Below are 21,874 nucleotides of genomic sequence, written 5' to 3'. Positions count from 1 at the left end.
CATAAATGTTCCTGTAACAAAAAGTCGTGCATAGATGCAAATCACAGTGTCTTAATCTCAAAAGCTCTGTCCAACTTGGCAAGTACTTATCCATCACAATGGATACAAATGCAGTGTTAGTCTTTTCTGTAGTGGCATATGCTTGTAGAAATCAATTGCTGAGGCTAGCAAGGCAGAATTCCACTCAGTCTGAGAAAATGGAAAAATTGCTGGCAATAGCCCTGATTAGCATAGCAGGATGGGGCCATACTGGACTTAGTGATTATTAATGGGGAAAGTGTTTCTGATGTTATAGTAGGAGATCATCTGGCATCCAGTGATCACCAGATAGTGTGGTTTAATATTAAGATTGGTGTGGAGAGGGTTCATTCAAAGGTTAAAGTTCTAGACTTCAAAAAACTAACTTTATTCAGATGGAGGATTACCTCAAGGAATTGCTGTCTGGGAAGCAGTGGACAAAATTGAAAGGAGTTATTGTAAGGGCAACAAACCTTTTTTTTTTGGAGCTCTCAGACAGTTTTGAGCAACTTGAGGCTTGAAGAACTTGTTGACCTTGCAGCTGCAGTCTCATGACACAGGAAAATCAACAAGCTCTCTGAAGGTGGGAGGGGAGGGGGAAGATATGCGCCTGAGAGAGAGGCAGACTGGCTGTGGGATTTTCTTTGCCACCTTGTTCTCTTCCATTTTATATTTATCTTAATTCTAAATTTAATAAAAGGTATTACCTGCAACATGATACATGGTACTTTTATGGGATAATCAAAGATATTAGTTTTCTGGGTGCCATTCTTATTGCCCTACTGGCAATAAGAAGTCCAGCGGAGAGGTTGATGGCCCTCACCGGCAGAACCTCCTAACTGAGGTGGTCATAAACGTGGTTTTAAGAATCAGCCTTTTAGTCTCCCAGTCGTGTAAAGACTGGATTATCAGAAGCACTGAACGGCACCCAGCAATAAGGGGAGAATTTTGCCTTAACAAGAGATTTAGTTAAGCCTAGCAAGACTAAAGCAGAGTTAAAACCATATGACAGAGGTACCAAGATATTAAACAAACTATTATCAATGGAAATAGCCCTGCCAACCAAGTTTCAACATGGACAGTTATGAACTATTAGCAATGGTAAAGGATTGTTTATATGAAAGACAGTTGACGGACCAATTCGCCTTAAATTGGACGTATCATTAGAATGTATAGCGCTTCTTGTCTTAGTATTGTATATGGCAAGATGACCTCCAGCTGTGAGACTTTTCAGGCTATATTTTAAAGGAATGTTGATTGTGTGTTTTTCATTAATGTGAATTAAAGAGATATTTACTGTAAATAAACAAGTGGCACAATGATTGTTAATAGTTTACCAATGAATATTCACGAGACAGAATAGGCAGTATATCAAGTAGATGAACAAACAAACATATATGTGGATGGACAAGGTACAGGTAGTCTTCAGGTCTAAGATGGACCACAGTGCTCTGGACCCAAGACTAGTATTACACTAGCTGCATGGCTTCAACATTTTACCCAGTATTGAACTTCACAAAATACTAGTCTCTTATAAGTTGTAACCTTGTTTCAACTGATACACAGGAATGGTTGCCCTCTTTCTTGGTATCAGTTTACAAAGTTAATACAAGCTTAGTACCTGTGGACTTGAATAAAAGCTGACATGGTGCATACTCATTACAGATAGGTAATATGGCCATTGGCAACATTTGCAGACCTATCAACCAAACAAGCTAGGTCACTGGGTAGATCGATATCGCCACAGAAGGGATATTGTTTGTACATCCTGAAAAATACCATGTGCTTGCTGTTAATGCATTTTTATCAATTCCAGATATACCAAGGAGCCTACACTATGTTTGGATATGTGAGGATTCCTTCATGGAATGGGCTCACACAAAATTTATTAGCTAAGCCATTAGATGAACATCTGGACATGGCTAGCAGAGGAATGTATATCTCACAGAGGGATATCCATGAGATACAGTGGAATCAATTAATGCTACTAATTCTCCAGAATATACAAAACTGTAATATTTCACTAGACAGTAATCCTTCACTTGGGCCACAACAACGCAATATTCATAAGCAGTTTAAAGCACATTCAAAAAACGCAAAATGATTGCTCTTATCTAGTGTCACATCATTCCTCAGAAAGTTTGGCATGTGAGTTATTACAGAAAGATGACTAAAGAAGCCCATTAAATATGGAATAGATTGATGCACATATTTATAAATAGTTTAAAGATTCCAACAGCTTAGTAGCTGAAAACTGTCCTTCAATGTATTGGTCAGGCAAGGTGCACCTTTCAGACATAGACCTGAACATTTTATTTATTTATTTATTTAATTTTATACTTATACTTTTTTTCAACATTTAAATGCAAGACTACTCTTGATCCAGCAACACAGACAACAATTACACTAAATGCACAATTTTTCAAAATTCAAGAAACCAAATAAAAGAATTAAAGGGAGATCCTAAAGAATACTTTTAACACAAAATAAGCATAAGAAGTAACACAAAACTTCCATCTTATACTTAGGGCTAGGTTTACTAAGTGGCACTAATGTGCCCATAGAAATGTATAAGTGTGTTAGCGTTTAACTTGCCTTAAATTTAGAGGCGCGTTAAAAACGCTAACACACCTTAGCAAATATACCTCTTAATTACTACCAAAATCACCAACCCTAAATAATTTTGTTCATATCTAGAAAGGCATGTAGCTTCTCCAGGGCAAAAAATACATACTTATCCCCCCCCCCCCATCACCCCCAACCAACCATATCATACATTTACAAGGATATGCCAAAATAAAAGTGGCTCCAGCCCTGGACATGCAATATATAAGAATGCATAAGATGTTTGTTAGTTACACATAGGCACATCGTCCCTTGAGTAGGGAACTCACAGCAAGAAAAGTATTAATGCCAAGGGTCATGGTGTGAATTAGCATGTCTGGGCAAACAGTTAGTAATGTTTTGAGATATAATGGACAGAGACTACAGGAAATTGACTCTTCCCATCCCTTTGATGAAAGAACTTGTAAGTACAACTGATGTATCCTGGTACAGTGTTGGCTTTTACAGCTAGGACAAAACTACTCTCTTCCACACAATTTTATTCTTAAGAGCATAATGGCGCTCAACTGCTCTTTCGTGGATTGAGTGGGCTAACACATTTTGAGTGGTAATCTTGAATTGGATTGAAAGGTGAAGCTACTATAGTGATTATTTTTGAAGCTTTATTCTTGTTTTAAACATCTTAAAATTGGCATTTAGGTGTCCATGTTGCATGGACAGCCAAATCCCAATTTTGTTAAGGCAGGAAATAGATGTCTAACACAGCAGTGCATCCATATGGCAAGATGATGTGGTCTGGGCATGTTTTGGGCATGACTAGGGAGGCCCCAAAGTATGGACATCCAGCTCTGATCACAAAAGGGGAGGGGCATCCAAGTCTAAAAATATGGATGTTATTATTCAAACCTGGTACTCAGTGTTGTATAGTAACTAAGTAAATGTAACTAGTTAGTGTACTTAAGTAAAAGTGTTGTTACCTTTACTTGTAAAGAAGCACATGAAGACATTTGGTACTTTTATTTCTACTGAAGTAATAACTTCACCAATTTTTACTACTTTTGCTTAGTTACATCTAATGCTTGCAGTTAAAAGTAAAAAGTAAAAGAAGAAGGGAGATGTAAATGATGATTCCTCAGTAAACCAAATGAAACAGCAAAACTGGCAACAGGATTTTGCTATTGCAAAGCTTATCACATAAACATTGGCTTATCTCATCTCAAATTTTGCTGTTCAGTGAATATAGCCTATAAGAACAATTGAGTTGTCTGTGTTTGTTGAACTGGTTACTGGTCTCCAGTCAACCAGAATAGTGATGAGTTGGGTCCCTTTAAACTGGAGATGAAGCTGAAGTTGGTAGCAATTCTTTGTGAACAGACATATGTGTCTACCACAACAAATTACTTTTCATCCCACGGAAAATTTTACATTGGGGTGACTGTCCATCGGATTAAGTCTTTAGAGATGAAGACTGCTTGTATTGTCTTCAGACAGATGGATTCCCACATATTTGACATTTTTGCATCAGTTTTCAAAGATATTCAAACAGAGTTGGCCATCAGACAAAAAATTGTTAGAGCAACAGATAATAATTCCAACTTTGTAAAAGCCTTCTCTGTAATTGGACAGAATGATAATGATAAAATGTATTGAACTTTTTCAGGGTTTTGCCAGGTACTTGTGACCTGGATTGGCCACTGTTGGAAATTGGATGCTGGGCTTGATGGACCTTTGGTCTGTCCCAGTATGGCAATACTTATGTACTTAAGATGAAGATGCAAGTGATGAATTAGCACTACTTCTAATGCAGATGATAATGACAATAATGATGATAAAGTATTATTTGCTGTATGGAAACCAAGTGTTTCAGAGATTATTTTGATCATAACCTGCAGACTCGATCAGAAGACATCAGTAATATTGCAACCTGGCCTGATTTGAAGGAACTTTTTTTTATCAGACTGAGCAATCCAGTTTCTGCTAGTGCAGTTGTTGAACTTTTTTAGCAGTGCTGGATTAATGACTCACAAGCATACTCACATGAGTGACAGCCATTTTCAAAATTTAGTTTTACTAAAAGCAAAGTGGATTAAATTGTAGCACAATAAAAATTTGTTGGGATAAAAACAGTAACAATAGTTGCATTCATTGTAGTTGTAGTACTTTTACTTTTTACTCAAAAAGTATTAAGTACATAAGTAATGCCACACTGGGAAAAGACCAAGGGTCCATCGAGCCCGGCATCCTGTCCATGACAGCAGCCAATCCAGGCCAAGGGCACCTGGCAAGCTTCCCAAACGTACAAACATTCTATACATGTTATTCCCGGAATTGTGGATTTTTCCCAAGTCCATTTAGTAGTGGTTTATGGACTTGTCCTTTAGGAAACCGTCTAACCCCCTTTTAAACTCTGCCAAGCTAACCGCCTTCACCACGTTCTCCGGCAACAAATTCCAGAGTTTAATTATGCGTTGGGTGAAGAAAATGTTTTCTCCGATTTGTTTTAAATTTACTACACTGTAGTTTCATCGCATTCCCCCTAGTCCTAGTATTTTTGGAAAGCGTGAACAGACGCTTCACATCCACCTGTTCCACTCCACTCATTATTTTATATACCTCTATCATGTCTCCCCTCAGCCGTCTCTTCTCCAAGCTGAAAAGCCCTAGCCTCCTTAGTCTTTCTTCATAGGGAAGTCGTCCCATCCCCGCTATCATTTTAGTCGCCCTTTGCTGCACCTTTTCCAATTCCACTATATCTTTCTTGAGATGCGGCGACCAGAATTGAACACAATACTCAAGGTGCGGTCATACCATGGAGCGATATAACGGCATTATAACATCCTCACACCTGTTTTCCATACCTTTCCTAATAATACCCAACATTCTATTCGCTTTCCGAGCCGCAGCAGCACACTGAGCAGCAGGTTTCAGTGTACTATCGACGACGACACCCAGATCCCTTTCTTGGTCCGTAACTCCTAACGTGGAACCTTGCATGACATAGCTATAATTCGGGTTCTTTTTTCCCACATGCATCACCTTGCACTTGCTCACATTAAACGTCATCTGCCATTTAGCCGCCCAGTCTCCCAGTCTTGTAAGGTCCTTCTGTAATTTTTCACAATCCTGTCGTGAGTTAACGACTTTGAATAACTTTGTGTCATCAGCAAATTTAATTACCTCGCTAGTTACTCCCATCTCTAAATTATGTTAGGGCAATAGCTTTTTTACTTTGACTTAAATTAATTTTTTTAATGTGCTCTTCACTGTACTTTTACTTTCACTTAAATATTAAAATATACATTTATTTTTACTTTTACTTAAGTACTTTGACCTAGTACATTGAACAACATTGTCACTCCCAGGTTACAGAAAGGTGCTTCGATTGAGCAGCTGTCCACTGGAGGGATACCTCCTTAAACCCCCAGTGGTTGTTGTCCCCTTCCTCTCCATTAACGTGAAACTGGCAAGGGATACCAGGCTCTACAGCAGCTTTAAGTAGTATGAACATTCTTAACACAGCAGCACGCAGATCTGAGGAGTATTCTAATAGTTGCTGCAGTGGACTGAAAACCAAGGGACCCAGGTTGAAATCCCACTTCAGCTATTTTTTTTTCAAATTGTGAGCCCTTCAGGGACAGAAAAATACATACTGTACATGAATACATAAGACACCTGCAAGCCATGGAAATGGTATGGTACAGTAGGGTATTTTTCTATTCCTGGAGGGTTCACAATTTAAAAAAACAATTACAAACAGCTGAAGTGGGATCTGAACCTGGGTCATTTGATTCTCAACCCACTGCTCTAACCATAAGGCTATCCCTCTGCTCTGCATGGATGTCTGTGAAGCCATTCTGTAAGATGGAAATTACTATGCTGCCATACAGACCTCCATGTCCCTTGTTTTCTCCCATTCATACTTTGGATGCTTCAGTTTGTAAAATGGATATTCAGACTGGACGTTTCCATTACAAGGATGTCCAGCTCACATGTATTTTAGAACAAGATAAGCCTGTTCTAAAATTCGTGTGAGATAGACTTCCATTTGTGACAATCTGCCTTGGGACATCCAAATTCTGAGTTGGACTTCCTTGCTAAAATGCCAGTCCATGAGTGAGGCTTTTTTTTGACCAGGAAATATGCACAGTTCCAATGGTATAAGGGGGGTATAGCTTTTTTCCTATCAACAGCTGAATTTGCCCGGTAGCGATGGATAAAAGAAATAGTCCTGAGTTGTGTACTTGATGCGAGGTGTGCCCATTGCCCCAGATAAGTTGTGAATAAGCATTCCGAATTAACTTTTCAATTGTTTATTAATGTACGCTGCAATTTTACATATCCATATTTAAAGAATGTTTCTTCTTTACAAAATCATTGGTATGAGTCTAGTTATTTCTGAGAATTGATTGCTGAAGGAGTGTTGGGGCAGGACTGAATAGGGGATCGGGGAAGATAATAAGTGAGGCAGAATGAAATTTTAGTGCCTGTGTGCATGAACCAATGACTTCATGTTAAAAAAAGAAGAAGGTAAATAATTGGAGACAAGGCACATGCATCGCTTACCAGTTCTTCTCGCAGCTGAAAAACAAGTTCATCCCTTTCCTTGAGCTGCAGCTTCAACATTGAACACTCATCTTTCATGATATCCTGCAAAAAAACAACAACAACAACAACAACAACAACAGATTAACGCGTGTACTTTAATAGGTTTAGCACAATTTCTTTGGATCTCAAAATCAAAGGCAAACAGTGGGAGATAATCACATCCCTGAAATGAAGCTCAGCTTCTCAGGCCATGCTCAAAAATAAACATGGGCGCTAGGGGCCATTAGCATCGTACTAGCACCCACATTTATCTCAGCAGAATGTGCAGAGGGGTCTAGTGCAAGACAACGAGCACACCAGGCACTAGTACAGATAGTATGCAAATATATGTAGTCAAGTTCATGTTAATGAGGTCATTTTCAGGCTTTTTTTCGAAAGGGAAGGACGCCCATGTTCCGACACAAATCGGGAGATGGGCATCCTTCTCTCAGGGTCACCCAAATCGGCATAATCGAAAGCCCATTTTGGGCGGCCTCAACTGCTTTCTGTCGCGGGGATGACCAAAGTTCCCAAGGGCGTGTTGGCAGTGTACTGAAGGCGGGACGGGGGCGTGGTTAAGAGATGGGTGTTCTCGGCCGATAATGGAAAAAAGAAGGGCATCCCTCACAAGCATTTGGTCGACTTTACTTGGTCCCTTTTTTTTCACGACCAAGCCTCAAAAAGGTGGCCAAACTGAGCAGATGACCACCGGAGGGAATTGGGAATGACCTCCCCTTACTCCCCAGTGGTCACCAACCCCCTCCCACTCAAAAAAAATATGAAAAAACATTTTTCCAGCCTCTATGCCAGCCTCAAATGTCATACCCAGCTCCATCACAGCAGTATGCAGGTCCCTGGAGCAGTTTTTAGTGGGTGCATTGCACTTCAGGCAGGCAGACCCAGGCCCATCCCCCCACACCTGTTACACTTGTGGTGGTAAATGTGAGGCCTCCATAACCCACCCAAAACCCACTGTACCCACATGTAGGTGCCCCCCTTCATCCCCATGGGCTATGGTACTGGTGTACAGTTGTGGGGAGTGGGTTTTAGGGGGGGTTGGGGGGCTCAGCACCCAAGGTAAGGGAGCTATGCACCTGGGACCAATTTGTGAAGTCCGCTGCAGTGCCCCCTAAGGTGCCCGGTTGGTGTCCTGGCATGTGAGGGGGACAAGTGCACTACGAATGCTGGTTCCTCTCACGACCAAATGTCTTGGATTTGGTCGTTTTTGAGATGGGCATCCTCGGTTTCCATATGGCCGAAAACCGGAAACGATCATCTCTAAGGTTGACCATCTCAATATTTAGGTCAACTATCTCTAGGGTCAACCTAAATGTTGAGATTTGAGTGTCCCCGACCGTATTATCAAAATGAAAGATGGATGCCCATCTTGTTTCGATATTACGGGTTTCCCCACCCCTTCAGCAGAACGTCCTTAGAGATGGACGCCCTTAGAGATGGTCGTCCCAGTTCGATTATGCCCCTCTTTGTATTCCTCACCAATGCTCAGAAAAGAGCACCCAGAACAAAACTGCCTTACTGCTGCAAGAAATAACGCCAGGTTGGAGCAGGAATTTGGGTGCTGGAAGAGAGGATTTCTCATGATTCTTTCTGCAAAATCTGCCAGTTTTGACTGTTTTTGGGAGCAGAAGGAAGCCCGTGCAAGACCACAGGTGCTTGTCATGAGAAACAGCAGACCCAAGCAAAAGTACACGTTGCTCTGTTTCCTATGTCTAAATATAAGCGTCCAAGCTAAAAGAAACTAAAAACGCTTATATTTAGGCCACAGAAAACAGACACCAATGTGTGCTTCACATTTGGGTTTTACCAGGTGCATGTGCACAGGAGCAGCTTACCGTGGTTATTCTTCTGCACATGCGCCAGTACAATCCTCCTGCACCAAACTCCCTAATGCTCTGGCAGAGCATCTTTTACAGAATACAAGCTTAGTGTGGATCATAATGATGTCTGACTTTGGACACCATTTACTCAGTCTGGCCCTGTATGTATGTATTGTGCAGTTTTCACAAAGCCTATTTATGCACACAAAACCTTAATTTATCTACAGAAATGCCTTTGAAAATCTGCATGTGTAAAAAACATGTAAACCTGCTTATAAGAGGGAAGCAAGATGACAACTGAGTAGCAAGATGTTCAAAACACTCTGACTTGGGTGTGGCATTATCAGTTAAATATCCTTTTTGCCTTTTCCACTGATGCCTAAATATAAAGGAAGACTGGTCACCCCTCCCCTTCCACAGTAAACAATGAAAGAGTGCGTGTATATATTTTGAGGGGGGGGAGAGATTGAGGGAGGGGGGGGGGGTTGGAATGGGGGATTGTCATGACCCAAAATGTTAACCTTGCACCATCCGATATTCAGACTGGTGCTCAGTTGCCTTTACTGCATAAAGTTAGGAAAGCCTTTTTTTCTGTCCTAACTTTATACGATTGCTCAGCTGGTTAGAAGATTGAAAATCTCTGCTAACCAGCTAGCTTTCTATACTGTCCTGACTCCACCCTAACTCCGCCTTCACACTGCCCACAAACCAGTGGCGTAGCCAGACAGCCAGTTTTGGGTGGGCCTGAGCCCAAAGTGGTGGCCACAAAAGTTTCTCTGCCCCGTCCTACCCCACCTCAAAATATAAATACTCCTGATCCCCTCTCCTCCCTGCCTCTTCCAATTTCCCCAGTTGCCATTACTCTCACCAAATTTAAAACAGGGGATCATAAATTAGAAATAAAAATATTTAGACAAAAAACAGAAATGCATTTCCTTTTCTACTGAACACAATACAGAGATATTTGCTATGCACATTTCCCACAACTAACATATTCCACATAAAATATTCAAAATTAAATGATTTTTTTTCTAACTTTGCTGTCTAGACATTTTGTTTTTCCATCATGTTAATTCCAATTTTTCTTTTATACTTTCCTGTCTGTCATCTGCTAATTCTTTTTCAAGCAGCTGCTGTCCATTTCTTTTCCCCTCTCTCCAGTCTATTCCCTCACTACACCTGCATCTGACATAATGCTCGTTCCTTTTTATCTCTTTCCTATCTTTTATTTTCTGCCTGTCAACTCAAATTTCACCCTCTTTCTCACTATTCTCCTCCTCTTTAATTTTCAGCTACCTATCAAATCTCTATCTTATCTCATCTGCTAGCTGTCTCATTCACCATCTCACTCCTTCCTCAGCCCTCCATTCCCATTACCATATTTCTACCCTCTGTAAACACTATCCTCTCATTCATTTCCTTGCCACCCTCTTCCTCCCCTTTCTGGCTTCTCCCACATGGTTCCACAATTCCCAGCATCTTCCACCCTCCACCCTTCTGCTCTCTCCCTCATGGTCCAGTATTACTCTCTCTCTTCCCTCACTCCCATTGTCCAGCATCTCTCCATCACTTCCTTCTGCTCCTGGATCCAATATCTCTCTCTTTATCCCCTCTCCACCTCCTGTGCATCTCTCCCCCCCTCTCATTCCCCACTTGACCAACATCCCTCCCTCTCTTCTCATTTTTGAAAGAGAAGGACGCCCATCTTTTGACACAAATCAGAAGATGGGCGTCCTTCTGACACGGTCGCCCAAATCAGCATAATCGAAAGTCGATTTTGGGCATCCCCAACTGCTTTCCGTTGCGGTAATGACCAAAGTTCATGAGGGCGTGTTGGAGGCGTAACAAAGGTGAGACTTGGACGTGCCTAACATATGCGCGTCCTCAACCCATAATGGAAAAAGAAGGGCGTTCCTGCTGAGCACATGGACGACTTTACCTTGTCCTGTTTTATTACGACCAAGCCACAAAAAGGTGCCTTAACTGACCAGATGACCACCGGAGAGAATCGTGGATGACCTCCCCTTACTCCCCCAGTGGTCACTAACCCCTCCCACCCTCAAACAAAATCTTTAAAAATCTTTTGTGCCAGCCTCTATGCCAGCCTCAAATGTCATACTCCGCTCCATCACAGCAGTATGCAGGTCCCTAGAGCAGTTTTAGTGGGTACTGCAGTGCACTTCAAGCAGGCGGACCCATGTCCATCCCTCCCTACCTGTTACACTTGTGGTGGTAAATGTGAGCCCTCCAAAACCCACCAGAAACCTACTGTACCCACATCTCGGTGCCCCCTTCACCCATAAGGGCTATGGTAGTGGTATACAGTGGTGGGTAGTGGGTTATTTTTTTGGGGGGGGGTTTCAGCTCACAAGCTAAGGGAGCTATGTACCTGGGAGCAATTTGTGAAGTCCACTGCAGTGCCCCCTAGGGTGCCCGGTTGGTGTTCTCGCATGTGAGGGGGACCAGTGCACTACAAATGCTGGCTCCTCCCACAACCAAAGGGTTTGCATTTGGTCGTTTCTGAGATGGGCGTCCTTGGTTTCCATTATCGCCGAAAATCAGAAACAACCAAGTCTAGGGACAACCATCTCTAAGGACAACCTAAATTTCAAGATTTGGGCATCCCCGACCGTATTATCGAAACGAAAGATGGACATCCATCTTGTTTTGATAATATGGGTTTCCCTGCCCCTCCACTGGGACATTTTGCGAGGACGTCCTCAGCAAAACTTTCGATTATGCCCCTCTATCTCTCTCTCTCTCCATCACTTGTGACCTGGGTCCAACATCTCTCCCTTCCTTCCCTCCACCATCATGCCTAACATTTCTTCCTCTCTCTCTCCCATGCACCATCTCTCCCTCTCTCGTCACTCTCCCCTGTCCATGCAGTATCTCTCCCCGCCTTTCTTTTCCATTTCCACCGATTTGCTGCATCTCTCCCTTCCTCCCCTCCAACAATTCTCCCCCTCTCACATCTCTCCCCCATACCATTGTCCACCATCTCTCTCTCTCTTTCCCTTCCTCCATTGTGCCCGTGGTCCAACATCTGTCCCTTTCTCCCCTTCACCATCATGCCCAATATTTCTTCCTCTTTTGCACCCCTCTCCATGCAATATCTCTCTCTCCCTCCCTTCACCCGTGCAGCATATCTCTGCCCTTTGTGCAACATCTCTCCCTCTCTCCCCTCTCCATGCAGCATCTCTCCTTCCCTCTCTTGCCCTCTGTGTAGCATCTCTCCTTCCCTCTCTCACCTCCATGCAGCATCTCTTCTTCATTCTTTTGCCCCCCCCCCATATGCAGCAACTCTCCTTCCCTCTGTTGCCCCCCATGCAGCAATTTACTTTCCATCTCTTGTCCCCCTGTGTAGCAAGTTGACTTCCCTCTCTTGCCCCTACCCATGTAGCAATTTACCTTCCCTCTCTCCCCCCCCCCCCATGCAACAACTCGCCTTCCCTCTCTCACCTCCCTGTGCAGTATCTCTTCTTCGTTCCTTCCCTCACCTCACCCTCCCATGACCCTCCTTGCGGGTACCTGGCAGCGGCAGTGATTCCTATATGCTGCCTGCTACTAACCTGGAAGCCAACCCTCTGTCGCATCCCACCCAGGCAGAGAAACTGGAAGCTGCAGTAGTGGAGAGGCTTCTGGGTTAGCAGCAGGCAGTGTATAGGAATCACTGCCACTGCTGTGGACCCACTGAAGAAAGGAGAGTCATGGGATGGGTGAGGTAAGGTAAGAAATGAAGAAGAGATGCTGCACGGGCCCCATTGGAAGAAAATGACTTAGGACAGCGGAAGCCCAGCCTGTTCCCCCAGTGCTGTTAAGATGCACCTGCTGTTGGGTGGGCCTGAGCCCAAATTGGGTGGGCTCAGGCCCACCTGTGAGTACACCCCTGCCACAAACTACCTGGTTTCAGCATGGTTGGTTAGAGGGGATATTCAGTGGGCACTGTCCGGTTTAGTGCCGCTGAGTATCCCTGGTTAGTCCTAGACGACCAATTTAAACACTCAGGAGCCTCTCCTGGCTATTTAAATCTCTTTGAATATCGACCTCTTAATATTTTAGATTTTAAGACTCCTGATAAAGGTTGAAACATGGTCCGTGTTGATTCCTTGAAATTATCTGTTGGGATTATAATAAACACCTTTAATTGAGAACCGGGTCTCCTTGGTTCTTTTTTGCTTTACGGCCTTCCCTACTATATTTTTCGCAATTACTATCTTTCTAAGGTACGTATATGCTGAGATAGCATTTTTCCACCCAGCCATTTCCTGTAGAAAAGCGAGACTTCCCTTTTACCAGCTGCGGTAGGAGGGGGCCTTGGCGCACATGTAAAACGTGCCAATGCCAGTGCCGGCCCCCTTTTGCCGCAGCTTGGTAAAAGGGGCTCTCAGTTTGGGTGGCTTACTCAGTTAGTATGGCTAAAGAAGATTTAGGCAACCCCTTTTAGACATTTTTGTTTTAGCTTATATTTGACTTTGCTTGTACTCTTGACATTCTCCTAGATAACCTATGCCATGTTGCCAGTCTGGAAACATGTTTGTTATCTCTGTGAAGTGGCCTATACAGGACCTGAATTTAGAATAATGCAAGACTGGCACTTTGTAGGTAAAAGGAATTTGGGAATTCAGTAAAAGTATATGCAGTTATCTATCTCTGCCTTCTGCTGCCTTGTTCTGAGTATATGGTTATTACATTTACAGGTCATCTGAAAATGGTATTACTAAGCAGGGGTTGTGAAGAGCAGCTTTTGCTGTGAAAGATTTAAAACACCGAGCACAGCAAATGATTACAAATCAAAGAATGACAATTTGAAAAATACAATTTTTTTTGTATAGAAAGAACAAAGCCTACAACATGTTTCTGTTTTCCGGTTCAGCTGTCTTACTGCATATGTGCCCATGCAATAATTTCTTATTAAAAAAAAACATTTTTAGCCCACCTAATCTAGTATTCTAAGTAGGATACAACCAGGCAAAAAATACAGTTTGACATATACTAAAATAAATAAATAAATTAAAAACACATTAAAGCAAAGCACAGATCATCTGCTTTAAGGTTAAAATATACAAGATGCATCATTCATAAAACAGCAAATATGAGAAAATGAGGCTCATTTTCAAAGCACTTAGACTCTTCAGATTATTCTAAAACAAGATAACAATAAAGTTTTAATTTCATGTTTCAGACAGAATGAAAATTGATAAGGATCCAAGATCTCATAAAGTTACATAATAACTTAGGAGGAAGTTACTAAGCTGCCATAAAATACAACATTTTACCATAGCTTAGTTTACTGGGGGAATCACTAACCTACGCTAACTCAGTAACACAGGTTAGTGACTCCTATGGTAAAGGATTAACAAAACTTGTGATCAGCCTCACAAGCAGCATTATACTGCTTTCAAGAAACTTCTCCAAAAGGGGCCAATGCAGTATATAAAGACACGTGGTCCAGAGGCCTAGGGGCTCTCCCCCCAGCAAAGACCCATCCAAAGATACCATAGGTGTGAAGGATTCAAGCATTGTCGCCAACCTCCATTGACCCCCTGGACTCCTCCAAGATACCCTACACATAAGTGCCAGTTATGAGCATGCTGTGGGTGCTTGAAGCACCCTCAATATTGAGCAAATGCCTTCACTTTGTCCAGGGAGGGATAATTTGTGATGGTTTAATATCCCCAGTCATTCTAAAATGTTGACTCCTATGACCTCATCTCCTCCAGGCTTCTCAGAGCTACCTAAAACAATCACTGTCTAGGATTCATGGGTCAGGAACAATATGTTATGTTATATTATGTTATGTTATGTTATACAAGGCTTCTTTAGTTCATTGCGTATTACAAATTAGGGGGCACCCGGACATAACTTCAGCTAAAACAAAAGCATTTTACAACTATGAACGATAGGTCATAAAACTTACTTATTACACAAAATATTTCTGAAACAAAAATGTTTTAAGAACTCTGCTTTTAAAACATAGTAACATAGTAACATAGTAGATGACAGCAGAAAAAGACCTGCACGGTCCATCCAGTCTGCCCAAGAAGATAAACTCCTATGTGCTACTTTTTTATTTCTACTGTCCTCTTCAGGGCACAGACCATACAAGTCTGGCCAGCTCTATCCCCGCCTCCCACCACCAGCTCTGGCACAGACTGTATAAGTCTTCCCAGCACTATCCTCGCCTCCCAACTACCAGTCCCGCCTCCCACCACCAGCTCTGGCACAGACCGTATAAGTCTGCCCAGCACTATCCCCGCCGCCCAACCACCAGCCCCGGCACAGACCGTATAAGTCTGCCCAGCACTAGTCCCGCCTCCCAACCACCAGCCCCGGCACAGACCGTATAAGTCTGCCCAGCACTAGCCCCACCTCCCAACCACCAGCTCTGCCACCCATTCTAGGCTAAGCTCCTGAGGATCCCTTCCTTCTGCACAGGATTCCTTTATGTTTATCCCACGCATGTTTGAATTCCGTTACCGTTTTCATCTCCACCACCTCCCTAGGGAGGGCATTCCAAGCATCCACCACCCTCTCCGTGAAAAAATACTTCCTGACATTCTTCTTGAGTCTGCACCCCTTCAATCTCATTTCATGCCCTCTCGTTCTACCGCCTTCCCATCTCCGGAAAAGGTTTGTTTGCGGATTAATACCTTTCAAATATTTGAACGTCTGTATCATATCACCCCTGTTTCTCCTTTCCTCCAGGGTATACATGTTCAGGTCCGCAAGTCTCTCCTCATATGTCTTGTAACGCAAATCCCATACCATCCTCGTAGCTTTTCTTTGCACCGCTTCAATTCTTTTTACATCCTTAGCAAGATACAGCCTCCAAAACTGAACACAATACTCCAGATGGGGCCTCACCAATGACTTGTACAGGGGCATCAACACCTCTTTTCTTCTGCTGGTCACACCTCTCTCTATACAGCCTAGTAACCTTCTAGCTACGGCCACCGCCTTGTCACACTGTTTCATCGCCTTCAGATCCTCAGATACTATCACCCCAAGATCCCTCTCCCCATCCGTACCTAGCAGACTCTCACCGCCTAACACATATGTCTCTCTTGGATTTCTACTCCCTAAGTGCATCACTTTGCATTTCTTCGCATTGAATTTTAATTGCCAAACCTTAGACCATTCTTCTAGTTTTTTCAGATCCTTTTTCATGTTTTCCACTCCCTCCGGGGTGTCCACTGTGTTACAAATCTTAGTATCATCCGCAAATAGGCAAACTTTACCTTTTAACCCTTCGGCAATGTCATTCACAAATACATTGAACAGAATCGGCCCCAGCACCGATCCCTGAGGCACTCCACTACTCACCTTTCCCTCTTCCGAGCGAACTCCATTCAGCACCACCCTCTGGCACCTGTCCATCAACCAGTTCCTAATCCAGTTCACCACTTTGGATCCTATCTTCAGCCCATCCGGTTTTTTTAAGAGCCTCCTGTGGGGAACCGTGTCAAAAGCCTTGCTGAAATCTAAGTAGATTACGTCTATAGCACGTCCACGGTTCAATTCTCCGGTCACCCAATCAAAGAATTCAATGAGATTCGTTTGGCACAATTTCCCTTTGGTAAAACCATGTTGTCTCGGATCTTGCAACTCATTTTCTTCCAGGAAATTCACTATCCTTTCCTTCAGCATCGCTTCCATTACTTTTCCAATAATCAAAGTGAGGCTTACCGGCCTGTAGTTTCCAGCTTCTTCCCTATCACCACTTTTGTGAAGAGGGACCACCTCCGCCGTTCTCCAATCCCTCAGAACCTCTCCCATTTCTAAGGATTTATTAAACAAATCTTTAAGAGGACCTGCCAGAACCTCTCTGAGCTCCCTCAATATCCTGGGGTGGATCCCATCTGGTCCCATGGCTTTGTCCACCTTTAGTTTTTCTAGTTGTTGATACACATTGAGGGGCATAATTGAACAAAAACGTCTATCTCCATGGGCGTTTATCTCCGAGAACGGGTCCGTGAAGGGGCGGACCGAACCGTATTTTCGAAAAAAATAGACGTCCATGTTTTATTCGACAATTTGTGAGCTGGGCGTTTTTGTTTTTCAGTGATAATGGACAATGAAAGCACCCAGCTCAAAAACGAATAAATCCAAGGCATTTGTTCCTGGGAGGGGCCAGGAGTCGTAGTGCACTGGTCCCCCTCACATGCCAGGACACCAACCGGGCACCCTAGGGGGCACTTTTACAAAAACAAAAAAAAAAAGGTAAAAGAGCTCCCAGGTGCATAGCACCCTTCCCTTGGGTGTTGAGCCCCCCCAAATCCCCCTCAAAACCCACCGCCCACAAGTCTACACCATTACTATAGCCCTAAGGGGTGAAGGGGGGCACCTACATGTGGGTACAGTGGGTTTGGGGGGCGGTTTGGAGGGCTCCCATTTACCAGCACAAGTGTAACAGGTGGAGGGGGGATGGGCCTGGGTCTACCTGCCTGAAGTCCACTGCACCCCCTAATAACTGCTCCAGTGACCTGCATACTGCTGCCAGGGAGGTGGGTATGACATTTGAGGGTGAAAATAAAAAGTTGTGAAACGGCATATTTTGTGGTGGGAGGGGGTTTGTGACCACTGGGGGAGTCAGGGGAGGTCATCCCCGATTCCCTCCAGTGGTCATCTGGTCATTTAGGGCACTTTTTGGGGCCTTATTCGTGGAAAAACAGGGTCCAGGAAAAGTGCCCTAAATTCTCACTAAAAACGCATATTTTTCTTCCATTATCGGCGAAAGGCGCCCATCTCTGATCGCCCGATAACCACGCCCCAGTTCCGCCTTCACCACGCCTTCAACACGCCCCCATCAACTTTGTCCGCATCTGCGACGGAGTGCAGTTGAAAACGTCCAAATTCGGCTTTCGATTATACCGCTTTATTCGTTTTTGTGAGATAAACGTCTATCTCCCGATTTGGGTCACAATATAGGCGTTTTTCTTTTTCAATTATAAGCTGGATTCTCTTCCGTGAATGGTGCTATATCCACTCCATTCTCAAATGAACTTTTGCCAGTCCATCGTGGTCCTTCTCCCGGATTTTCTTCAGTAAAAACAGAACAAAAGTATCTATTTAGCAAATTTGCCTTTTCTTCATCATTATCTACATAGTGGTTTGCAGTATCTTTTAGTCTCACAATTCCCTTTTTAGTCATTCTCCTTTCACTAATATACCTGAAGAAATTTTTGTCACCCCTCCTTATCTTTCTAGCCATTTGTTCTTCCACTTGCGCTTTCGCCAGACGTATCTCTCTCTTGGCTTCTTTCAGTTTCCTCCGGTATTCCTCCCCGTGTTCCTCGTCTTGAGTTTTTCTGTATTTCTGGAATGCCAACTCTTTAGCTTTTATTTTCTCAGCCACTTGCTTGGAGAACCATAGCGGTTTCCTTTTTCTCTTGCTTTTATTTACTTTCCTTACATAAAGGTTTGTGGCCCTATTTATAGCTTCTTTCAGCCTGGACCACTGTCCTTGCACTTCTCTTATGTCCTCCCAGCCCATCAGCTCCTTCCTTAGGTATTCCCCATTTTACTAAAGTCAGCATGCTTGAAATCCAGGACCTTGAGTTTTGAGTGTCCACCCTCCTCTTCAGCAGTCATATCAAACCAAACTGTTTGATGGTCACTGCCGCCCAGGTGGGCACCCACTCGGACATTTGACACGCTATCCGCATTTGTGAACACCAGATCCAGCGTCGCTCCCTCCTTCGTGGGTTCCATGACCATTTGTCTGAGCAGAGCACTTTGGAAAGCACTTAGTAAAGTTTTTGGAATGCAATGGATTACAGGACCTGTGGCAACCTGGTTTCACTAAAAGCAGGTCTTGTCAGACACATCTGATTAATTTCTTTGACTGGGTGACCAGAGAGTTGGATTGAGGGACAGCATTAGATGTCGTGTGTTTAGATTATAGCAAAATCTTTGTCACGGTTCTGCATAGAAGACTAATAAACTGAGGCCCTTGGTATTGGCCCTAAAGTGACTGACTGGGTTAGGAACTGTTTGAGTGGAAGGTGACAGAGGGTAGTGGTATATGAAGCTCTCTCTGAGGAAAAGGATGTAACTAGTGGTATGCCACAAGGTTCGGTTCTTGAGCCAGTTTTTTGGGGCCAGTGATATTGATGAAGGGCTATCTGGTAAGGTTTGCCTTTTTGTGAATGATACCAAAATCTGCAATAGGGTAGACACCCCTGATGGTGTGGATAACATGAGGAAAGACTTAGTGAAGCTAAAGGAATGGTCTGGAATTTGGCAGCTTAGATTTAATGCTAACAAATCTAGAGTTGGCTGCAAAAAAACCAACGGAACTATACAGTTTAGGGGGTGAAAACTTTTGTGCACGAAAGAGGAACGGGACTTGGATGTGATCGTATGAGATGATCTTAAGGGGATCATCCGCTTGAAAGTTAAGTGCTTCTAATTTTCCAGCATCTATATATGATTTGAATATATGGTGTTAATTGAAGAGTTTTTAAGAAAGATGATTGAAAGATAAAGAAAAAAAGAAAAAAAAAAAGATAAAATTTGAATTAAAAGGACATTTGTTGGCCAATGATAGAAAGGAGCTGGAAGGGGTCAGTGATATTTTCTAATTCACAAACAAAATTGGCCAGTATGAACTGAGGCTCTTTTCCTCCAAATTAATTGTATTTTATAATGTTGGATGAAACATGTTTATTCCTCAGTGACTGTATTAAGCATTCTGCTATTTTGCATATCTAAGGACCCTTTTACAGAGCAGCAGTAAGCTCAATGCGAGCTTACTGCACCTTAGAAAAACATACCCCTTTAAATTTTAAATGTACAAATCAGATGGTATAGCATTCTAAATGTATGATGTTAACTTGTATTTAACCCACCTTGAAGCTCATTGATGAAACAGTGGGCTATAAATTCTTGGGAAACTATTCAGCTGGCAGTAGTGAGCGTTTTATTAACTGCCACCGGCGTTATTCCTGGTTATTCAATGCCAGACCATGACACTGACTAACTGTTTTTTGCAGAGCCAGCTAACGCATAGTCCAGTGGTTCCCAAACCTGGCTGTGGAGCCCGCAGCCAGTCAGGTTTTCAAGATATTCACAATGAATAGTCATAAGAGAGATTTGCATGCAGTACCTCCACTGTTTTCAAATCTCTCTCATGAATATTCACTGTGGGTACCCTGAAAACCTGACTGGCTGGGGTGCCTCCAGGGCCAGGTTTGGGAACCACTGGCATAGTCGATAAAGTCAATATTTATGTGGTCCCATTTATGTGATTAACCTGGCCGGTTAATTGCTGAATATCAGTATTTAACTGGCAACATGCTGACTCCTCTCCGGAATGCCCTCATAATAGCAGGTTTTCACTTAGGCGCTAACTGCTAATTTTCAGTGGTAATACCTGGTTAAGTGCTCTTGGAAATTAGTGGCTAGCCCTGGACAAGCGATTTAACTGGACAGCAGCTGTTTCCGGCTGGTTAAATCATTTTGAATATGGACTGGCGTGTTTTAAATTAATGTAAGCCCTCTGGTGGTGGTGCATAATATTACACGCTAGGAAAATGTTAAGATATGTCACAGTAGTTTCCCCAAAATAATCTCCATGCCAAGCCAGAAAATTTAGCATTAAATTGTTTTATTATATGATGAACTACTAAATGCTGAATGGCTATCAATTTAATTTCAAAACTTGCAGATGACAAATTAACACATATGTTTCAATTACAGGGTTACAAGACTAAAGAACTTTCTTTTTGAACATTCTCAGATATGTATAAAGACTAGCCACATAAATCGTTTTCTTAGAACTATTCAGGTGAATTCCCTTCATAAAGTACTAGATCCTTTCATTTGTTTTTTCTTTTGTCTTCTCTTTCAGGTTTCATAACAGTGATCATAATATGATCGGATTTGATATTAGCTTTGAAGTAAGTATACATAGGAAATCAAATACATTAGCGTTTAACTTTAAAAAAGGAGACTATGATAAAATGAGAAGAACTGTGAAAAAAAATTAGAGGAGCGGCTGCGAGGGTTAAAAATTTACATCAGGTGTGGATGCTGTTCAAAAACACCATCCTGGAAGCCCAGGCCAAATATATTACGCGTATTAAAAAAGGAGAATGGAAGACCAAACGACAGCCGGCATGGTTAAAAAGTGAGGTGAAGGAAGCTTTTAGAGCTAAAAGAAAATCCTTCATAAAATGGAAGAAGGAACCGACTGAAAATAATAAGAAACAGCATAAGGAATGTCAAGTCAAATGCAAAGTGCTGATAAGGAAGGCTAAGAGGGACTTCGAAAAAAAGATTGCGTTGGAGGCCAAAATACATAGTAAAATTTTTTTTAGGTATATTAAAAGCAGGAAGCCAGCAAAAGAATCGGTTGGACCGCTAGATGACCGAGGAGTAAAAGGGGTGATCAGAGAAGACAAAGCCGTAGCGGAGAGATTAAATTAATTCTTTGCTTCTGTCTTCACCGAGGAGGATTTGGGTGGGATGCCAATGCCAGAAATGGTATTCGAAGCTGATGAGTCGGAGAAACTTAATGAATTCTCTGTAAACCTGGAGGATGTAATGGGGCAGTTCTGCAAACTGAAGAGTAGCAAATCTTCTGGACCGGAGGGTATTCATCCCAGAGTACTGATAGGACTGAAAAATGAACTTGCGGAGCTATTGTTAGTAATATGTAATTTATCCTTAAAATCAAGCGTAGTTCCGTAAGATTGGAGGGTGGCCAATGTAACGTTGATTTTTTAAAATGGTTCTAGAGGAGATCCGGGAAATTATAGACCAGTGAGTCTGACATTGGTGCTGGGCAAAATGGTAGAGACTATTATAAAGAACAAAATTACAGAGCAGATTCAAAAGCATGGATTAATGAGACGTGAGTCAAC

General features: G+C 42.6%; 1 protein-coding gene across 2 annotated transcripts in view; it reads right to left on the bottom strand.

The window, feature by feature from the left end:
- CCSER1 (coiled-coil serine rich protein 1) overlaps positions 1-21,874 on the bottom strand; it is a 918,294-nt gene that overhangs the window by 127,001 nt on the left and 769,419 nt on the right. For both annotated transcript variants that reach the window (XM_030190693.1, XM_030190692.1), the window contains one exon: positions 7,147-7,230. In XM_030190693.1, the coding sequence (XP_030046553.1) occupies positions 7,147-7,230 (84 nt within the window). The remainder of the gene's footprint in view (positions 1-7,146; positions 7,231-21,874) is intronic.

Source organism: Microcaecilia unicolor, chromosome 2 (assembly GCF_901765095.1).
Source record: "Microcaecilia unicolor chromosome 2, aMicUni1.1, whole genome shotgun sequence".
Lineage (NCBI taxonomy): Eukaryota > Metazoa > Chordata > Amphibia > Gymnophiona > Siphonopidae > Microcaecilia > Microcaecilia unicolor.
This window is presented reverse-complemented; position numbering and strand designations above follow the sequence as displayed.